The 14,999-nt window shown below is 36.4% G+C and overlaps 1 protein-coding gene across 3 annotated transcripts in view; it reads right to left on the bottom strand.

Annotated features, from left to right (window-relative positions):
* The window catches only part of LOC122519235 (tyrosine-protein kinase Drl), a 63,028-nt gene extending 58,333 nt beyond the window's left edge, over positions 1-4,695 (bottom strand). For 2 of the 3 annotated variants that reach the window (XM_043638575.1, XM_043638576.1), the window contains exon 1: positions 4,099-4,695. In XM_043638575.1, coding sequence (XP_043494510.1) covers positions 4,099-4,225 — 127 coding nt within the window. In that variant the 5' untranslated portion in view covers positions 4,226-4,695. The remainder of the gene's footprint in view (positions 1-4,098) is intronic. The other variant, XM_043638577.1, reaches the window with a different exon arrangement.
* Positions 4,696-14,999: the final 10,304 nt, after the last annotated feature.

The raw sequence follows: 14,999 nt of genomic DNA, 5'->3' as shown, positions 1-14,999 counted from the left end.
TCTTCATATCTTTCTAATCGTACCAACCTGCCTGCCTGCTTTCCTGCTTGCCTACTTGCTTTTCTTTTATCCAATTTTATCAAAGTTTATCCAATTTTTCTTACCTCTTTTTCCATTTCTTTTTCTTATAGTCAAACTTAACTTCTTATTATAATATTAGCATCATTTTCAAAAAAGTTTACACAAATCAGCTTTATATTATCGTCGAATCGACTTTTTTTTTTTAATATTTGCAATTAAATAATTTCTTATTCATTTGATTTGAGAAGAAAAAATTGTTTCGTTGATTGTTTCCTTCACTCTTTTTCATCAAGATAGCAGAAAAGTGAACACGGGTGTAGAAAAAAAAGCAAAATGTAGGAAAATTCAGTCTTCGTAACGAGACATTTGGAAGGGAACGAAAACGTTGCTTGTTTGTCGGCCGTTCGTGGTCCAGACAGTACAAACATAGAGGGTAAAAGGGGTGAAGGGGTGAAAGGGTGAGAGATGAAGAGGAGTAAGGGGAACGTAACGGCAAGCGATTGCGCGCACGTCGTGTCCCGAAAGCAAATTAAAAATCAATTCCAACGGCAATTCCAAAGTGTCGAGGTGCGTCGACGAGATTCGTCAACGAACACAACGAGTGAAACTTGGTTTTTCCTAAGAACCTGAAAGACCATCGAATCAATTAAATAACTTATGACATCGCGATTTTCTGCCTAAAACCTTTAACTACATTTTACCATAAAAAATTGTTTCTATCATTTTCTTTTATTCTATAATAAAATAAAAATTATCGTATTTACGTATATGCATACATAGTATATCAAAAGACGAATGTTCGAGTAAAGCAAGATGCCTATTGGAACGTATAAGCACTAGTTAATTATGACATAACAATGTCTTTAATCTTTGAATATACGATTAATCGAATAAGGATAGTATGTATGTATATTCGTAAACGTCGTGTTTCCTAATTTCCTATCACGACCAACAAGAACGTTGTCATAATAATGTACGAAATGACGCGCGAGTGTTGATTTGTACAATAAAAAAAAACCATCAATAAATAATAACTAAACAAGAAAAAGAAGAAAATAGAAACTAAAAATTAAATTAGAAATAAATTTAAAAATTCATTTATTCGATTTTCTAACAAAAAATACGAGCCTCTCGTTTTCGAACGTTAATCGTCCTTTTTTTACTTTTATTCGATAATAAAACGACAAACTTCATCCGCATCGCGCGTCTACAATCCAATTACAAGTATCACCGATCGATCGAACAAAATGTAATCCTACATATAAGCTTTACATTTTTAAATATTATTATGCAAACGAAGGGTTCTCTCTTTTTCGCTATTTTTTTTCTTTTCATCTTTCTCTCACTCTCTCTCTCTCTCTCTCTCTCGATATATTGCACTTTCACACCTGGCAATTCATTAAATGTAAATCATATTAAACTTTGCTCGCGTCCCGAGTATGAATATCCGAACAATAAACTACGTCCTGAATAATCAACGATTCTCCTGATATAAAGAATGGCACGCGTTCGTTAAAATTAAACCTTGCTAACGTAATCCCACACAGTAATCTCATGTAAGAGAAAGAAAGCACACTTATTCTATTCAATATGTAAACAAAACGAAATGAACAAATAAAACTATGAAAAGTAAACGGTGATAGTTTGTCTTTTTCTTACTACGAGTAAAAAAAAAATCCACTTAATATCCAACGTTATTAGATATCGATTAGTGCGTTAAACTGGGTGCAATCGAGTGGTTAGACGATCTCGATTAATTTGCGAAAAAGTGACTCGACAAGCCTGCTTGTAAAAGAACTGCGGTAACGAGTCATGGAAGAGTTCTACCAAGTCTGATATCCAATTGGAGCCGACAGGGTCGCGTAAACGTTCCTAAAGTCCTACTACTGGAGGTAAATGCTGAATCTGCAGGAAAGAGAGGGAGAGAGAGAGAGAGACTTCTCTAGTATTTTCGTCTTTAAAAAAAGCTAAGGGGAGGAGATGGGTTGGAGAAACGCTTTATCTCCCCCTCCCCCTCCTCCTCCTTTCCTGCCCTCCCATCCACCCCTCTCATTCTCCGTCTCTCTCTCTTTTTCTCTCTTTCTTTCTTCCCCTACGAAACGAAGTTTTCCAGGGAAGTAAAGTCATTTCGCTCTGGCAATCTAAGTTAAGTGACTTTCGAGTGGCTCAGCGACGAAACTCAGCTCCGCTTCGGTCCTCGGCTTCGATCCTCTTCCTCGTCGTCGTCGTCCTAACGCCAGTAACCCTTTATCTTTCTATGCACCATTCCCTATTTTCAACGATAAAGTCCCAAATGCAAGAGTATTACGCGATCCATTAGGCGCGGCGCGTCTTCGCTATGGAGTTTTCTCGCATAGAAGAAAATAAAACTCGAGACTTTCGTTCGGACTATTTTTTTCTATTTCGATGCACCATCTGTCCTCTTGTACCACTTTAAAGATTAAACGTCCTACGCTTCTACGCCGTACCTTTTGCTTTTTCCCTTTTTTTCTTGTCTATCTTTTTAGTTTATTTTTTCTGCTTTAGTTTTCTTGTTTCGCAAAAATATTCGGTAGTAGATAAACAGATAGATGCAAATGATTTATCGAATTTTGACAGAAAGCCATGGGATAAGCCATGAGAAATTACGTACGTCCAGAGAAAGCGTATAGAACGTGAAATACTCCAGATACGAATAACCGATCGATTTTACCATAAATTAAATGGAAAGAAAAGAAAAAGAAACTTTGTAAAAAAAAGTAATATCCTAATAATATTATATTTTATAATATTTTAACGTAAGAAAGAATATACGAGCTCAACGTTAAAACAAATATTAAACGTTCGAGAATTTCTTTGTGAAAATAATCTTTTAGCATTAAGCAACAAGTTCGCGACATAATCGTAAATTAAAACGATACCATCGTGTAAGTTAAAGTATGTGAAAAAAAGCGAGGAGAAACGGACGATAATATATAGAAAAAGCTTGGAAATGCTCGAGATTGGCTCGATTTTCGAGAAATCACGAGTGTCCAGTCGCTCATAAATACGTCAACGTCTCTTTCTCCTTTCCCTTTTCCTCTCACTTTCTCATACTCCCTTTCTACCCTTACCCCTTTTTACCGACGGAGAAGGAAAAAGCTGAAACGTCCCGTTCCTTCCTACGTCACTTTACGTAGGAATGGGTGCGGCTATATGAATCATGAGGGTTTGTAAAGTGATATCGAATGGTATACAGAGTGTTCACACGCGCTAGGGAGTCCGCTATATGTATATATATATATATATATATATAAATAGAGAGAGAGAGAGAGAGAGAGAGAGGTGCAGTGTATATAGGTGACACGGCCATTAAAACGAACGCCTCGTGCCGCAAATTGCTGATTCAACACTCTCCGCGACACTCCATAAACGACGAGTGCCAATTTTGCCTCTCTCTGCCACTATCTATCGCCATATTTCTCTTTTTTTCTTTTCTCCCTAGCTCAATCAAAATTAACAATAAATAAGTACTTTCAGCATTTTAAACTTCTTGGTAATTTCGTCCTTCTCTCTTTCTCTCTCTCTCTCTCTTTCTCAATTACTAACTCTAAATTACTTTTTACGCCTTGAGCTTCTATCTTATCGCATTCCCCGACACCATTTTCGTGCTATCAATAGCATTGCGTCTGGATTGCTACATCGAAATAGATTCGTTTTCAAAAACGCTTCTCTTTCGAGCAACATCTATACTCTTATTTCTTTTATCTACACTTGTTTCTTGTTTTTTTTTTTTTATATCTCTTTACTTTCTTTTTATCTATCATTCCTTCTGTCGGGTTTTCCTCCTACTTGTCTTCTCAAGCCTCGGTAGTTTTCAACCCTGCTATGTAATGGGATCTGTTAACGAGTTTTCCTATAAAAGAATCATTATATCAAACTTCCTTCTTGTTTTTCCTTTTTTCTTTTATCGAAACAACATTGAAATAGGAAACGAAAGGAATGCGAGAAAAGAGATAAAGAAATCCTTTAAGTAGCAAACTATGTTATCAGAGATATTGAACGAAGTCTGATAAAATTTGAAAAAATAGTAATAATATCAGAACTGAACGAACTTACCCAACAGTTTCATAACTTGTGATTGGCTGATGAAAATGTTGAGATACGCCTCGCTGCAGCCTATCAAGATTAGGAGAACAAGGAACTTGCATCTCTGGAGATCGCAGGATCCATCCGCCCACCACATTGTCTCACACACGGTCACATGCCACACTTTTTGCCACGACTACGACGTATCGCACCGGTATGTAACCGACGCGCTTTTAAAATAAACAAACGAACGTGATCTTATCTTCGATACGATGAACCCTTTTGTCACCTTCAACGGGATACATACTTAAAAACTTTGTTTCGAGAAACGAAAGAAAAAAAATTTTTTCACAATCTTACAATTAGACAAATGTTTATTTTTTTCATATTGTTTTCAACTCTTACTCGATTTCTTTTACTTTATATCTGATATGACATCTATTACTAAAGCTTATACAATAAAAACGATATCAAACAAGATTAAGAAAAGAAGATAAAGAAACAACAAATAGTTTAAGTTTTTGTGGTCTAGAGTATATCAAAGTCACGTGGCTCCGAAGATCGACGAAAAAGCACGAGCGGACGTCGGCAGGGTAAAAACGAACCTGACGTTGCGAACGTCCGGACGCAACTGGCGAACAGCGTACACGGTTTTTCGGGGACGCGACAGGATTCGCGCTTGCGCCTAACACAAACAGGATAGAGACAGAAAAAGAGGAACGAAGAAAGGAATGGAACGAAAAACGGGATGAACTGATACATACTTTGGAAAAAACGTTCGAACGATTCCACCGAAAACTAATTTCTACTTCTACGATTTGTTTTCTTCTCTATCGAAAATGATTCCTTCAAGTTTTATTTGTCCTTGCGACGAGTGAGCATGTTTCTTCAAATCTTTCCTTCTTAGTTCTTACCATTATTAGTATTTTTGGTATAACACCCGATCATTCGCACGCATGCACGTTCGTTCGTTCGTTCGTTCGTTCGCAAATAAATGAAAAAAGAAAATAACGACTTGTCATATATCAACGAATGCGGACGTCTTTCAAATTTTTTTCTTTGAAGCGCGAAATTCCCCACTGACGTGACCCCCCAGAGTGCGAAAAAATTCGGCACCCCTCCTTGGCCCCTTCCATCCTCGTCAGAACGGCGCAATATCAGAGAAGTCGATGTAAGCTGATCTCGTCTAACGGGAAATTGGGGTGCGAGCTCGAACAAGAATAAGAAAAAGAAGAGGAAGAAATAATCTGAGAAAGTGGAAGAAACGTATATATCGGCTTGAAGAAGGAAGCTGCTTCTGTCCTTTTCCAAGTCCTTCTCCTTCGTTTCCGTCGATTTCCAATTGTATGCGAGTACTCGTCCTTAAACCATGACCCAACCCGTCGCTTTAAAAACGTTAGAATTTTAATTAAACAGATAGCATTCCGTGCTCGCAAACTTTTAACTCTTTCTCTCACCTCTTTTACGCTCTCTATCTCTATCATTTCTATTATCATCAATTCTATTCCTCTTCTTCTTATTATTATTATTAAAATCCATAAATTATATTATTGCTTTTTATCCTAATCCTTTATCCTATCTCAACCTTTGCAGTATATTTTTACTTTTTCTTCTTTTTTTTTTTTTTTTACTTCATTTCATAATACTTTCCCATCGAAAAATGTCGACATTCTGTTTTTACTTATATAACCTTCATCATTAACTAAACTATTACAAAAGACACAGAACATTTTTTTCTTCTTTGCCCATTCACAAGTTTTGGTGCCACCCCCAACAAGTTTGAAATTTGTTCGTAAAAAACTCCTCCCGCTTTTCACGATTTTATACTCGTGAATTCAAACTAGGAGGGGTGTGGAAAATGAGGTGGGGGAGAAGGTCGATCCGTGCACGCCTTTCGGCACATCGAAACGGGACTTTAATTATACTGCGGGATTAATTAACTCCGTTAAATCCAGCGGAACGTACACCCTCATCTTGGTTTTCTCTTTCTCTCTTTCTCTTTCTCTCTCTCTCTCTCTCTCTCTCTAGAGACCACCCGATGGACTATCGTCGTCATCGGAGGGATCGCCAAATAATTAAAGAGCTTTCTTCTCTTCCTCTCTATCTTCTTTCTTTTTTTCAGTTATCCGAAAGGGGGATGATGGTTCCCTGCCCGATTTCATTTCGCATCTTTGCGATCACGCGCACATGAAAACTTTTTAATGACGACAGTGACGCCTACGGTTCCATGATCTTTTATTTTTTCTGATTATCCAAAGTTCCAAATATACAAGAAGATTCGTCAATCTAATTTGAGATTCGCGTCAATATCAAACTTTGTCACGTAGTTATCAAATCTTGGTCATCAAAGTCTTGATCAGCACTTCGAAACTCGTTTATTTCAATATGTTTTTCTATTCATCATTTAAACAATTTATTTCTAACGGTCGTTGCAATTATATCGGTAAAAAAATGGAATGTTTGGACAAACTCGAGAAAATATACGTGCGCGGGTATTATGTACCTTACTATCAGATACATTCAGATTCATTAAATATTTGTACGATGGAAAGCAAGAAAAAAGGAAACAAAAAAATATATGAAAACGGAAAGAAGAAAGCCCTAGAGAAAGTTTACCCTCACTGCTTCAGTCCTATATATTAAAAGGGAGAGTGAGAGAGAGAGAGAGAGAGAGAGAGAGAGAGAGAGAGAGATATGAATCCCTATTAATATTTACATTTATATTTCTTTCTTCTCCAAAGATCATAGCTCTTGGCAAAGAATCTTTTCTACGTTATAAATCTACCTAGTCGTTTCTCCTCAAATGATCGCTCTGCTATTATACTTAAATTTCATCCTTATAACGTCATATAACGAGTACTCATGTTATTTTGAATTGTTTTGTAATACTTCCATGCGTTTTTCGTGAATTGCTAATTGCTTTTTTTATTATTATCGTATCTTTGTAGTATTGGACTATATTTTTTTACAAAAATATTATTATCCGTTTGACTCGTTTACACTGTTACAATAATATGGATACTTGAAAATAACATTTTATTCAATTTCCCGTACCTAATCGTACAAGAACTCCTTTAATCGATAAAACGTTCCCGTAATAAAATAATAAATTAACGGATAAATAAAACGCGCGCAATCAATTTTCATTTTTCTTTTTTATTATCTCCAACTTTCTCTGCAATTTATCCAAGGTGGGCATTCGACAAATACGTTTATCAATGAGTGTAGTTATATCACTTAGCTGTTATCTCACAGTAGAGAACATCTTTACAATAGATCAGAAAGAATTGTGTTAACTTCTAAAAGAAATAGGAATAAGGATAATAACACAATCGAGCGTTGCACATAAATACGTATTAATGACTTAATTTATGTAATTGCCTTTTAATCAAGTCCCCTCCTCGAGTCACGGAAAAATCCGATCTACTCTTTAAGTTGATTTTATATTGCCCCAAATGGAAAAAACGATAAATGGTGATAGAGAATGATGATAGCGGTTGGAATTGTTAATACCAAGTTTCAACAAGACAAAACGTTCATCAAGGTGATATCTTGATTTTCGTTCGAAGGGGAATTTTACGACAAATTCCTGCGGCGAAATCCTGGGACAGAGTTTGACATACCAGTTTCCCCATTTGGCATTGCAACCAAACTGATGTCTGCGATGAAAAGAAGCTACAAGACAATTAACGGTGAATTTATTTCATTAACGATCAGGAACACAACATGAGACGTCGAGATCAAGGCTGAAATCGATGACAGGACTACGAACAGAAATCAGGACCAACCAGGCAAGAAACGCAGACGGCGTGAAACTAACGAGCTCCTCGAGACAGCTACGCTCCAATCAGCTAGATCATTAACTTCGATAATTAATAATCATTGGAAATCGATCTTTGTTATCGCCACCTTTTTTTCTTCTTATTATTATTATATTTTTGTTTTGTTTTGTTAGATTTTCAACGATTTTCCGGATTAATACATCATGTTTTTTGTTTTATTTTCTTAGCAATTTTATCATTTTTTATATAATTCATTTTATTCGTACATAATAATATTCATTTTTATAAGCTTCATATTTGATTTCATTTTACATTCTATATTTTTTCCTCCGTAGTTTCATCTTTGCTTCCCCATCGGTGCAATCAAAATTCTCGTCGTCTTCAAGATATTCCCCAACATGTTTACGGAGAAATTAATGAAGCACTGACTATACACCGTGGATGCTTCGAACGGTATAATTACGTTCGAATAAATAATTAAATAGTCCTAGACGTATCAATAGCGAAGTTCGATACGTACGTAACAATCAACCATTCTTGCTGTGTCACGCAAACCGAACGTTTTAATCATTAAAGATTATCACCGATTCGACTCTCCAACTAGAGAGTTGTACCATTATCCGTAAATTAATAAAAAATAAACAAATAAATAAACGTTAAAATATATTATTAAACAAACATTTGCTATTCTAACGAATAATCGAAGCTACCGTATTTTAATACGATTTGTATCTCACTTTGTGTATTCTATATAAAATATAGTTGCAAATATAATACACCTATATACATACGTACGTATATTATCTGAAAATAATTCCACTAATTTGTGTGTGTCTGTGTGTGTGAGTGTGTGTCGAGAGATATTAAAAACATTTCTTTATTAAATTCCCATTTATCGAAAACTTTGTTCCGTATCGCGCCATTATTTACTCGTTGTAAAAAGAAAGGAAAAGGAACTATTATTTTCCTTGGGATAGAACTTTACGAAAGACAATAGACGATTTTCGCCTAGGGTAAATTGCAGAAAATTTCTGCACAGATGGTCGACAGTGCGAACGAACGCTTTCGCCCAAAGTTTTCGAGTTTTTCGCTGCGACGAGCCAAATCGCTGGGACACCGGTGCTTTTCGATGAGAGGGTAAAAGGGAAAAAAGAAATACATGTATACTAACAGAGCGAGCGAGCGAGAGAGAGAGAGAGGAAGAGAGAGAAAAAGAGAACAGACGGAAAATTTCAAACGAGTCCGAGGGGAAAACGGAAGCACGGTGTCACCGGTGTCACCGATTCGATCGATATGCGCACCACGTCGCAAAATCTAACGAATTCTCTAGTAACTTCGTATCCATTTATACGTTGTTCTTACATGTTAAATAAACTTTATAATTCAAAGTTACATGGTTGATAAAAATAAAACTTTTGTTCATTTTTTGTTTGTTTTATAATTTCGAACAAAATGTCGCGTTATTCTTTACAACGTATAAATCATTCTTACCTTGATTGTCTTAAGAAAACTATGAAAAGAAAATAAATATCCATTTAAATTACTAAACGAAATGAAATTTTGATAAGATGCGATTAGATTTTATTTTTAGCAAAACGATGATAGTCGAAACTATCGAAGGTTCGATCGTTTTACCAAGTAAACATGTTTGTCGATCGGTTAAACGCGCATAATTTGGTAACTCGTTATCGCTATCACGTTATCGCGTTTCACTGGCCGCTCACAAAATCGTTCCCTCCGTAATCGCGATGAAACACCTATGCATGATTGTAGAATCACCATCCTAACGCGACCTTTCCCCCGTCCCTTCAATTTAGAATCGCGAGACGAGCCAGAAATATTATGGAAATTGCTATTGCTTGAAAGGATGGGACGAAAGGGAGTAGGACAGAGGAAAAAACAGAGATGGGGTGAGAAGGAGGGAGGTAGAGGGGAGATACGACGTAGAGATTCGTAAATCGAACACATTAAAAGTCCATTATCGATGGCCCTAAAGAACGAAAGAAAGAAAGAAAGAAAAAAAAGTGGAGGAGAAGAAGAAGGAGGAAGAAGAGAAAAGAATCGAGTAGTTCGTTTGACCCTCGACAACGTGTCTCTAGAGACTTTCCATCCCTTACTATACCGATATCATCTTTATTTGGAAAAGGATTTTCTCTTTGATAGAATCCAGAAAAAATATAGTTATGTCTATAATTATCGATTGAACATCAAATATCCATAAATCAAAGTTTAGTGATACTGATATTGATGTATTATTACGGAACAGTGATATACTCTGTATTCATTACGTACTATAATATATCATATTACTAGAATATTATAAAAAGACATCGTTATTAAATATTATATATGTTCTGAGTTTTCGAACTACATTAGTCGCTATCGATAATTTCCTTCGCAAATGATAGTAACTCCATTTTCCGTAATTTTCCGTTACTCCGAGCAAAGGGAAAGAAAGATTCTTTATTGTTGTGATTACAAGACTTCCTTTACATTCGGGGACTATTCGATCAACGGTAGCAGCACTTTCTAGAATTAAAGTAGTCGACGTCGCGGCTCTTTTCAAAGTGCATCCTAGTCGGACGTTATTCGATTAAACGACGTTCGCTTCGCGTTTCACCCTCTACCAGTACCACCATCACCACCACCACCCACCATTGCCGTCGCCATCGCCATCACCATCTTGTAGAAAATGGAAGAAACGCATTCGTTAACCCCATTAACCGAACGTATGGCCCGTAGAAAGCTGTTTACTATAGTCGAGTAGGATAGCGACGAGGGTTGTGACGGGGTACTCTTCGATTGGAATGCTGCCTGTTAAAGATAAGGGTCGCGACCCCTCGTCAGGAAGGATTGTACAATATGCTAGACACCGCACTGTCACGTACCGGGTGTGCGCGCTTCTACAAAAGACGAAGAACAATTCGAATTCGATTATGGGATCAATTTCCTCAACTGGAAGATCCAAAGATGTACTTACTTTTGTTATATTATAATATATAAGTACCTATATTCATAGGATGTCCCTAAACATTTGCATGCGTGTATCGTCGATTAAACGGACAAATTAATTCGCTATTTTATTTTTTCAACTTTCTCCTTTCAATTTAAGCCTTGCAGGATTGAAAAAGAAAATATATATATATATATATATATATATATATATATATATTCCCGCTTGTAGCTTGTTCGCAAAACTTAACCAACACCTTAACCGTTGCTCCTGATCATCCCGTGTTAGATCAACTGCTTAACTACAAACTATTCCAACGGAGAGAACTCGAAATGCGACTCAACGCGTCGAAACGAATTTAACGGACTTATTCTCGCTCGAATAGAATTCCAACTCGGATTTACCTTTCGCGAACTACTACGATGTTTCATTAAATTCGACATAAAATTAAAATAATTACGACTCTTCCCAAGTATTTAGTCTCCTGATCGATCTAAAAATAACAGAATTGACTAAAAAACAAACGCTGCGTCAAAGTTGTGTCGATCGAAATTGCAATAATGTTTGAGTATGCGTGATTGTACTATATACGAAGCCATGCTAATATGTACACGATCGAAGGGTGCCAATCGTTCGCGCGTATACTAATATACGCATACATTCACACGTACGTAAATATATATATATACCTATCCGCATACAGGGTGTTCTAATTTTAATCGTAATCATGAAAAATCTTCGCTTCGGAATAATACATATAATAATTATCTAATAAACCTATCCAAAAAGAAATTGGACAAAATTGAAAAGATTTAAAATCGACAGTCAATTTTCAAATAAGGATCTTTTAATGTCAGGAGAAAAAAAAAGTAATATTAAAAAAAGGTTACTTTAAGACTGCTAATGCATATAAAACTAAATGCATATTTTTTTCATGTGCGAACAAAAATATAATATAAGTTTATCTAAATGGATATAAAACAATTGATTTCTTTGAAATTTATAGAGAAATATCTTTTCAAAATGGAACATACAAATTAGCGAAACACCCAGTATAGAGGAATATACGCAGTCCTGTAAACGTATCTATATATATAGTATACACAACGCGTACGTATGTGTACTTTGCACAGTAGAAGGGGGTGTCCTTATCACCTCGTGCCACATTGACTAAACGCCGAAATACGATTCCGTACTTTGTTTCCACGGAAGGCTACAATAATTGCACGAAAAGCGGATGAAATTGCGCCGCTTAGATTACAACCGGGATACCTTCTTTCAGGGGTGAAAAGAGAACTGGGACGAGGATGACAAAACGTTTAGAATAACCTCTGCTTCTTCTTTTTCTTCTTCTTTTGCTTCTCGTCGAAATTCGAAGATCTATATGGAAACTCCTAATTGCTTCCTTCGTCACTTAAACATCGAGACGTCCGAGATTGCTGCGATATTAAACGTTCTTGCGCAATTAAGAAAACAAGAACGATTTTTTCTCTCTCTCTCTCTCTCTCGATGTCTATCATACTTCCTTTTTTCTTCTTTCATCCGCTTTGCCTTGTTATCTGAACGAGGATCTGCATCAGATCGTTTTGCCAGAAGGGAATACTAATTGTAAATAACGTAATGCGATACTCGTTCGACAGGAATCAGATATTTGATAAATTATCCCGTCCGTTTTTCGATATCACAAATGATCCGAATTATTACTAATTATCATTATACATATTGAACACAATTAAGTGGTTTAGTAAACAAATTATGAAAACATAATGTATATAAGTATAAAATGTAGACCTACCGGTAAATGTATTACATATCTGCGTATCTGAACAGAAAATAGAAAAAAAGGTAAAAGAAAATATATCTATATAGAATATCGAGCGCGTGTATATAATAAAAAACAATTCAAAATACCATGAGAAAGCGTGCGTTAAAACTAATTGTATGAATAAACATTTTTCTAACAAATGGGGATAATCAAATGTTAATTGCACGATTAAACAAACGTATGTATGTCGCATGCTTCTAATTTTAAGTAGAAAACTCCTGGATACAACGGTATTAGTAAGTAATAGGTCCTGTGCCAGGATTTACTTGTTTAAGCCTTAAGGCTTAACGCCTTGCGTGACTTCCTTTCAAACGGTCGGCTTATTTTCCCTCGTAATTCCTTCTCGCGTATTATTTCACGAAAAAAAATCAAAGCTCAGTAGATATGTACTTATATATATATATATATATACATAAGCAACTTGAATAACGAGGGAAGTACTTAAATCGAAATACATAAAACTTAGGAGAGTGGGGAGGGGAGAACGTCAACAAATTTTCATCGTATCGTTAAAAATTATTCCACGTCATCGTCGTTCACTGTTACGAGCCTGTTAAATCAGAATCCCCAAATTCGAATCCTTTTATGAGATACGAGACGATCGACTAGTTCCGACACACTTTATTGACTTTCCTCCTCAAAGATATAGTTTTGTATGATACATAAATACTTGTTTATCCGCGTTTTTGTCCCGGGAGATGCCGACCATTTTGTAACAGAAAAGTTGCCAAGAAGGGTCCCGTACGGGTTAACAATCACTGGACGAAAAAAGAAGAAGAAAATAAATCTAAAGAGAGAGAGAGAGAGAGAGAGAGAGAGAGAGAGAACAAAAATTAGAAAGATAGAAAGAAAGAGAAAGACAATTTATAGTTTATTAGCTCCGAGCAAACTAGGAAGCACGGGCTATTGGATAAAAGTCCATTGAAACTTCCATGGCTCTTGGAATAGGATAATAAAATAGAAGAGAGAAAGAGAGAGAGAGAGAGAGAGAGAGAGAGAGAGAGAAAGGAAGCTTGTACGTGATGTAAGAAGGGTGAACGAGTATAGAGAGTCGCTAAGAATATATACTCGGAGATATATACCTTCAAGGAGAAGGATATTCCTTTCTACATTCGAGTGTGACACTACTATCCCTCTTATACCCTATCTACGTTTCCCTATTTTTACCTCTTTATTCTTTTTCTTATTTTTCCCTTATTTTTTCCTTCTTCGCTTCCTTCGTTTCTTTTTCGTCGTTCTATGTTCCTACCCCCAGAATGGCAAATACGACACGCGTTTAGGGAATTGTTCGATCGTTCGAACAACTTTATTCGCGACGTTAGATCGACCACCATAACAAGATTCTCCGGATCTCTGTACTCGACTGGTGTGAACATTCGAACCGATTCCTCGAGTGCAATTTAAACACGAATGCACGTACAATACTACAATACCTAGGAGATCTCTACGAGAGTTTCGAATCTTCCTTGATAAATTTCAATGATAAATTCTGAATATGCGCATTTACATCGATGACCATTTTAACATTAGATTTGTTTTATTTAACAAGATATTATAAATATCAGACTGTTGTTGTTATTAGTCTCTTTTTTCTTTAAGACAAATTTTGTATAAAAAAAATTAGGTACGTGATGCGAAAATAATGATCTTTGTCATCGGTGATAGACCGTAATAAAAGCAATTAGTAAAAAACAAAAAGAAGAAATTAAATCTACGATTAAAACCAAATTATTGAACGAAAATAAACAATGGTATAAAATTATCATCTCCATCTAGAAATGGATTTTAAATAAACTGATGAAAAAGTAACTGGGGGTGGGCGGAGGGTAAAGGATCGAATGGCGATTGGCCAAAAATTATGTATTCCGTCGATTCCGTCGTTCCATCGTTCCGTTGAACGCCAATTTGCAGCTCTTTACGACTACTACTGGCTCTCTCTCACTCTCTCTGTCTCTCTTCTACGAGACGAAAACTCGTTCTTTCAAAGGAACCAGAGGATTGGCCGAGGAGGAGGGTCATTGGGGTGGAAGGAGAAGGTAAACCCTCTTTGCCGCGTCGTCGAAATTCAGCCCTGCGACAGCGAGAAGACAAGGGAGTAGGAGCAATAGAGAGGAGAGGAAAGAGAGAAAAAAAAAGATAAAAGAGAAAGAGAGAGAGAGAGAGGAGGTGGTAGCTCGTGAGAGGGTGCTTTTACGAGCTCTTGGCTCGCTCGAAATTTGTCTGGATGCCATCCGAGTATCCCGAAATGTCGGTTTTCCTTGGCCACGTTAGGGTCCAACCGGTAGACAGGAAGTAGTAAAAGAGAGTCGAGTCACCCTCGTCTGTCTTCTCCATCTCTCTCTCTTTCTCTCTTTCTTCCTTTCTTTCTTTC

The sequence above is a fragment of the Polistes fuscatus genome, unplaced genomic scaffold, assembly GCF_010416935.1.
Source record: "Polistes fuscatus isolate 324 unplaced genomic scaffold, CU_Pfus_HIC Scaffold3, whole genome shotgun sequence".
Taxonomy (NCBI): Eukaryota; Metazoa; Arthropoda; class Insecta; order Hymenoptera; family Vespidae; genus Polistes; species Polistes fuscatus.
Note: the sequence above shows the minus strand (reverse complement) of the source record. Positions and strands in the feature narration are given on the sequence as shown.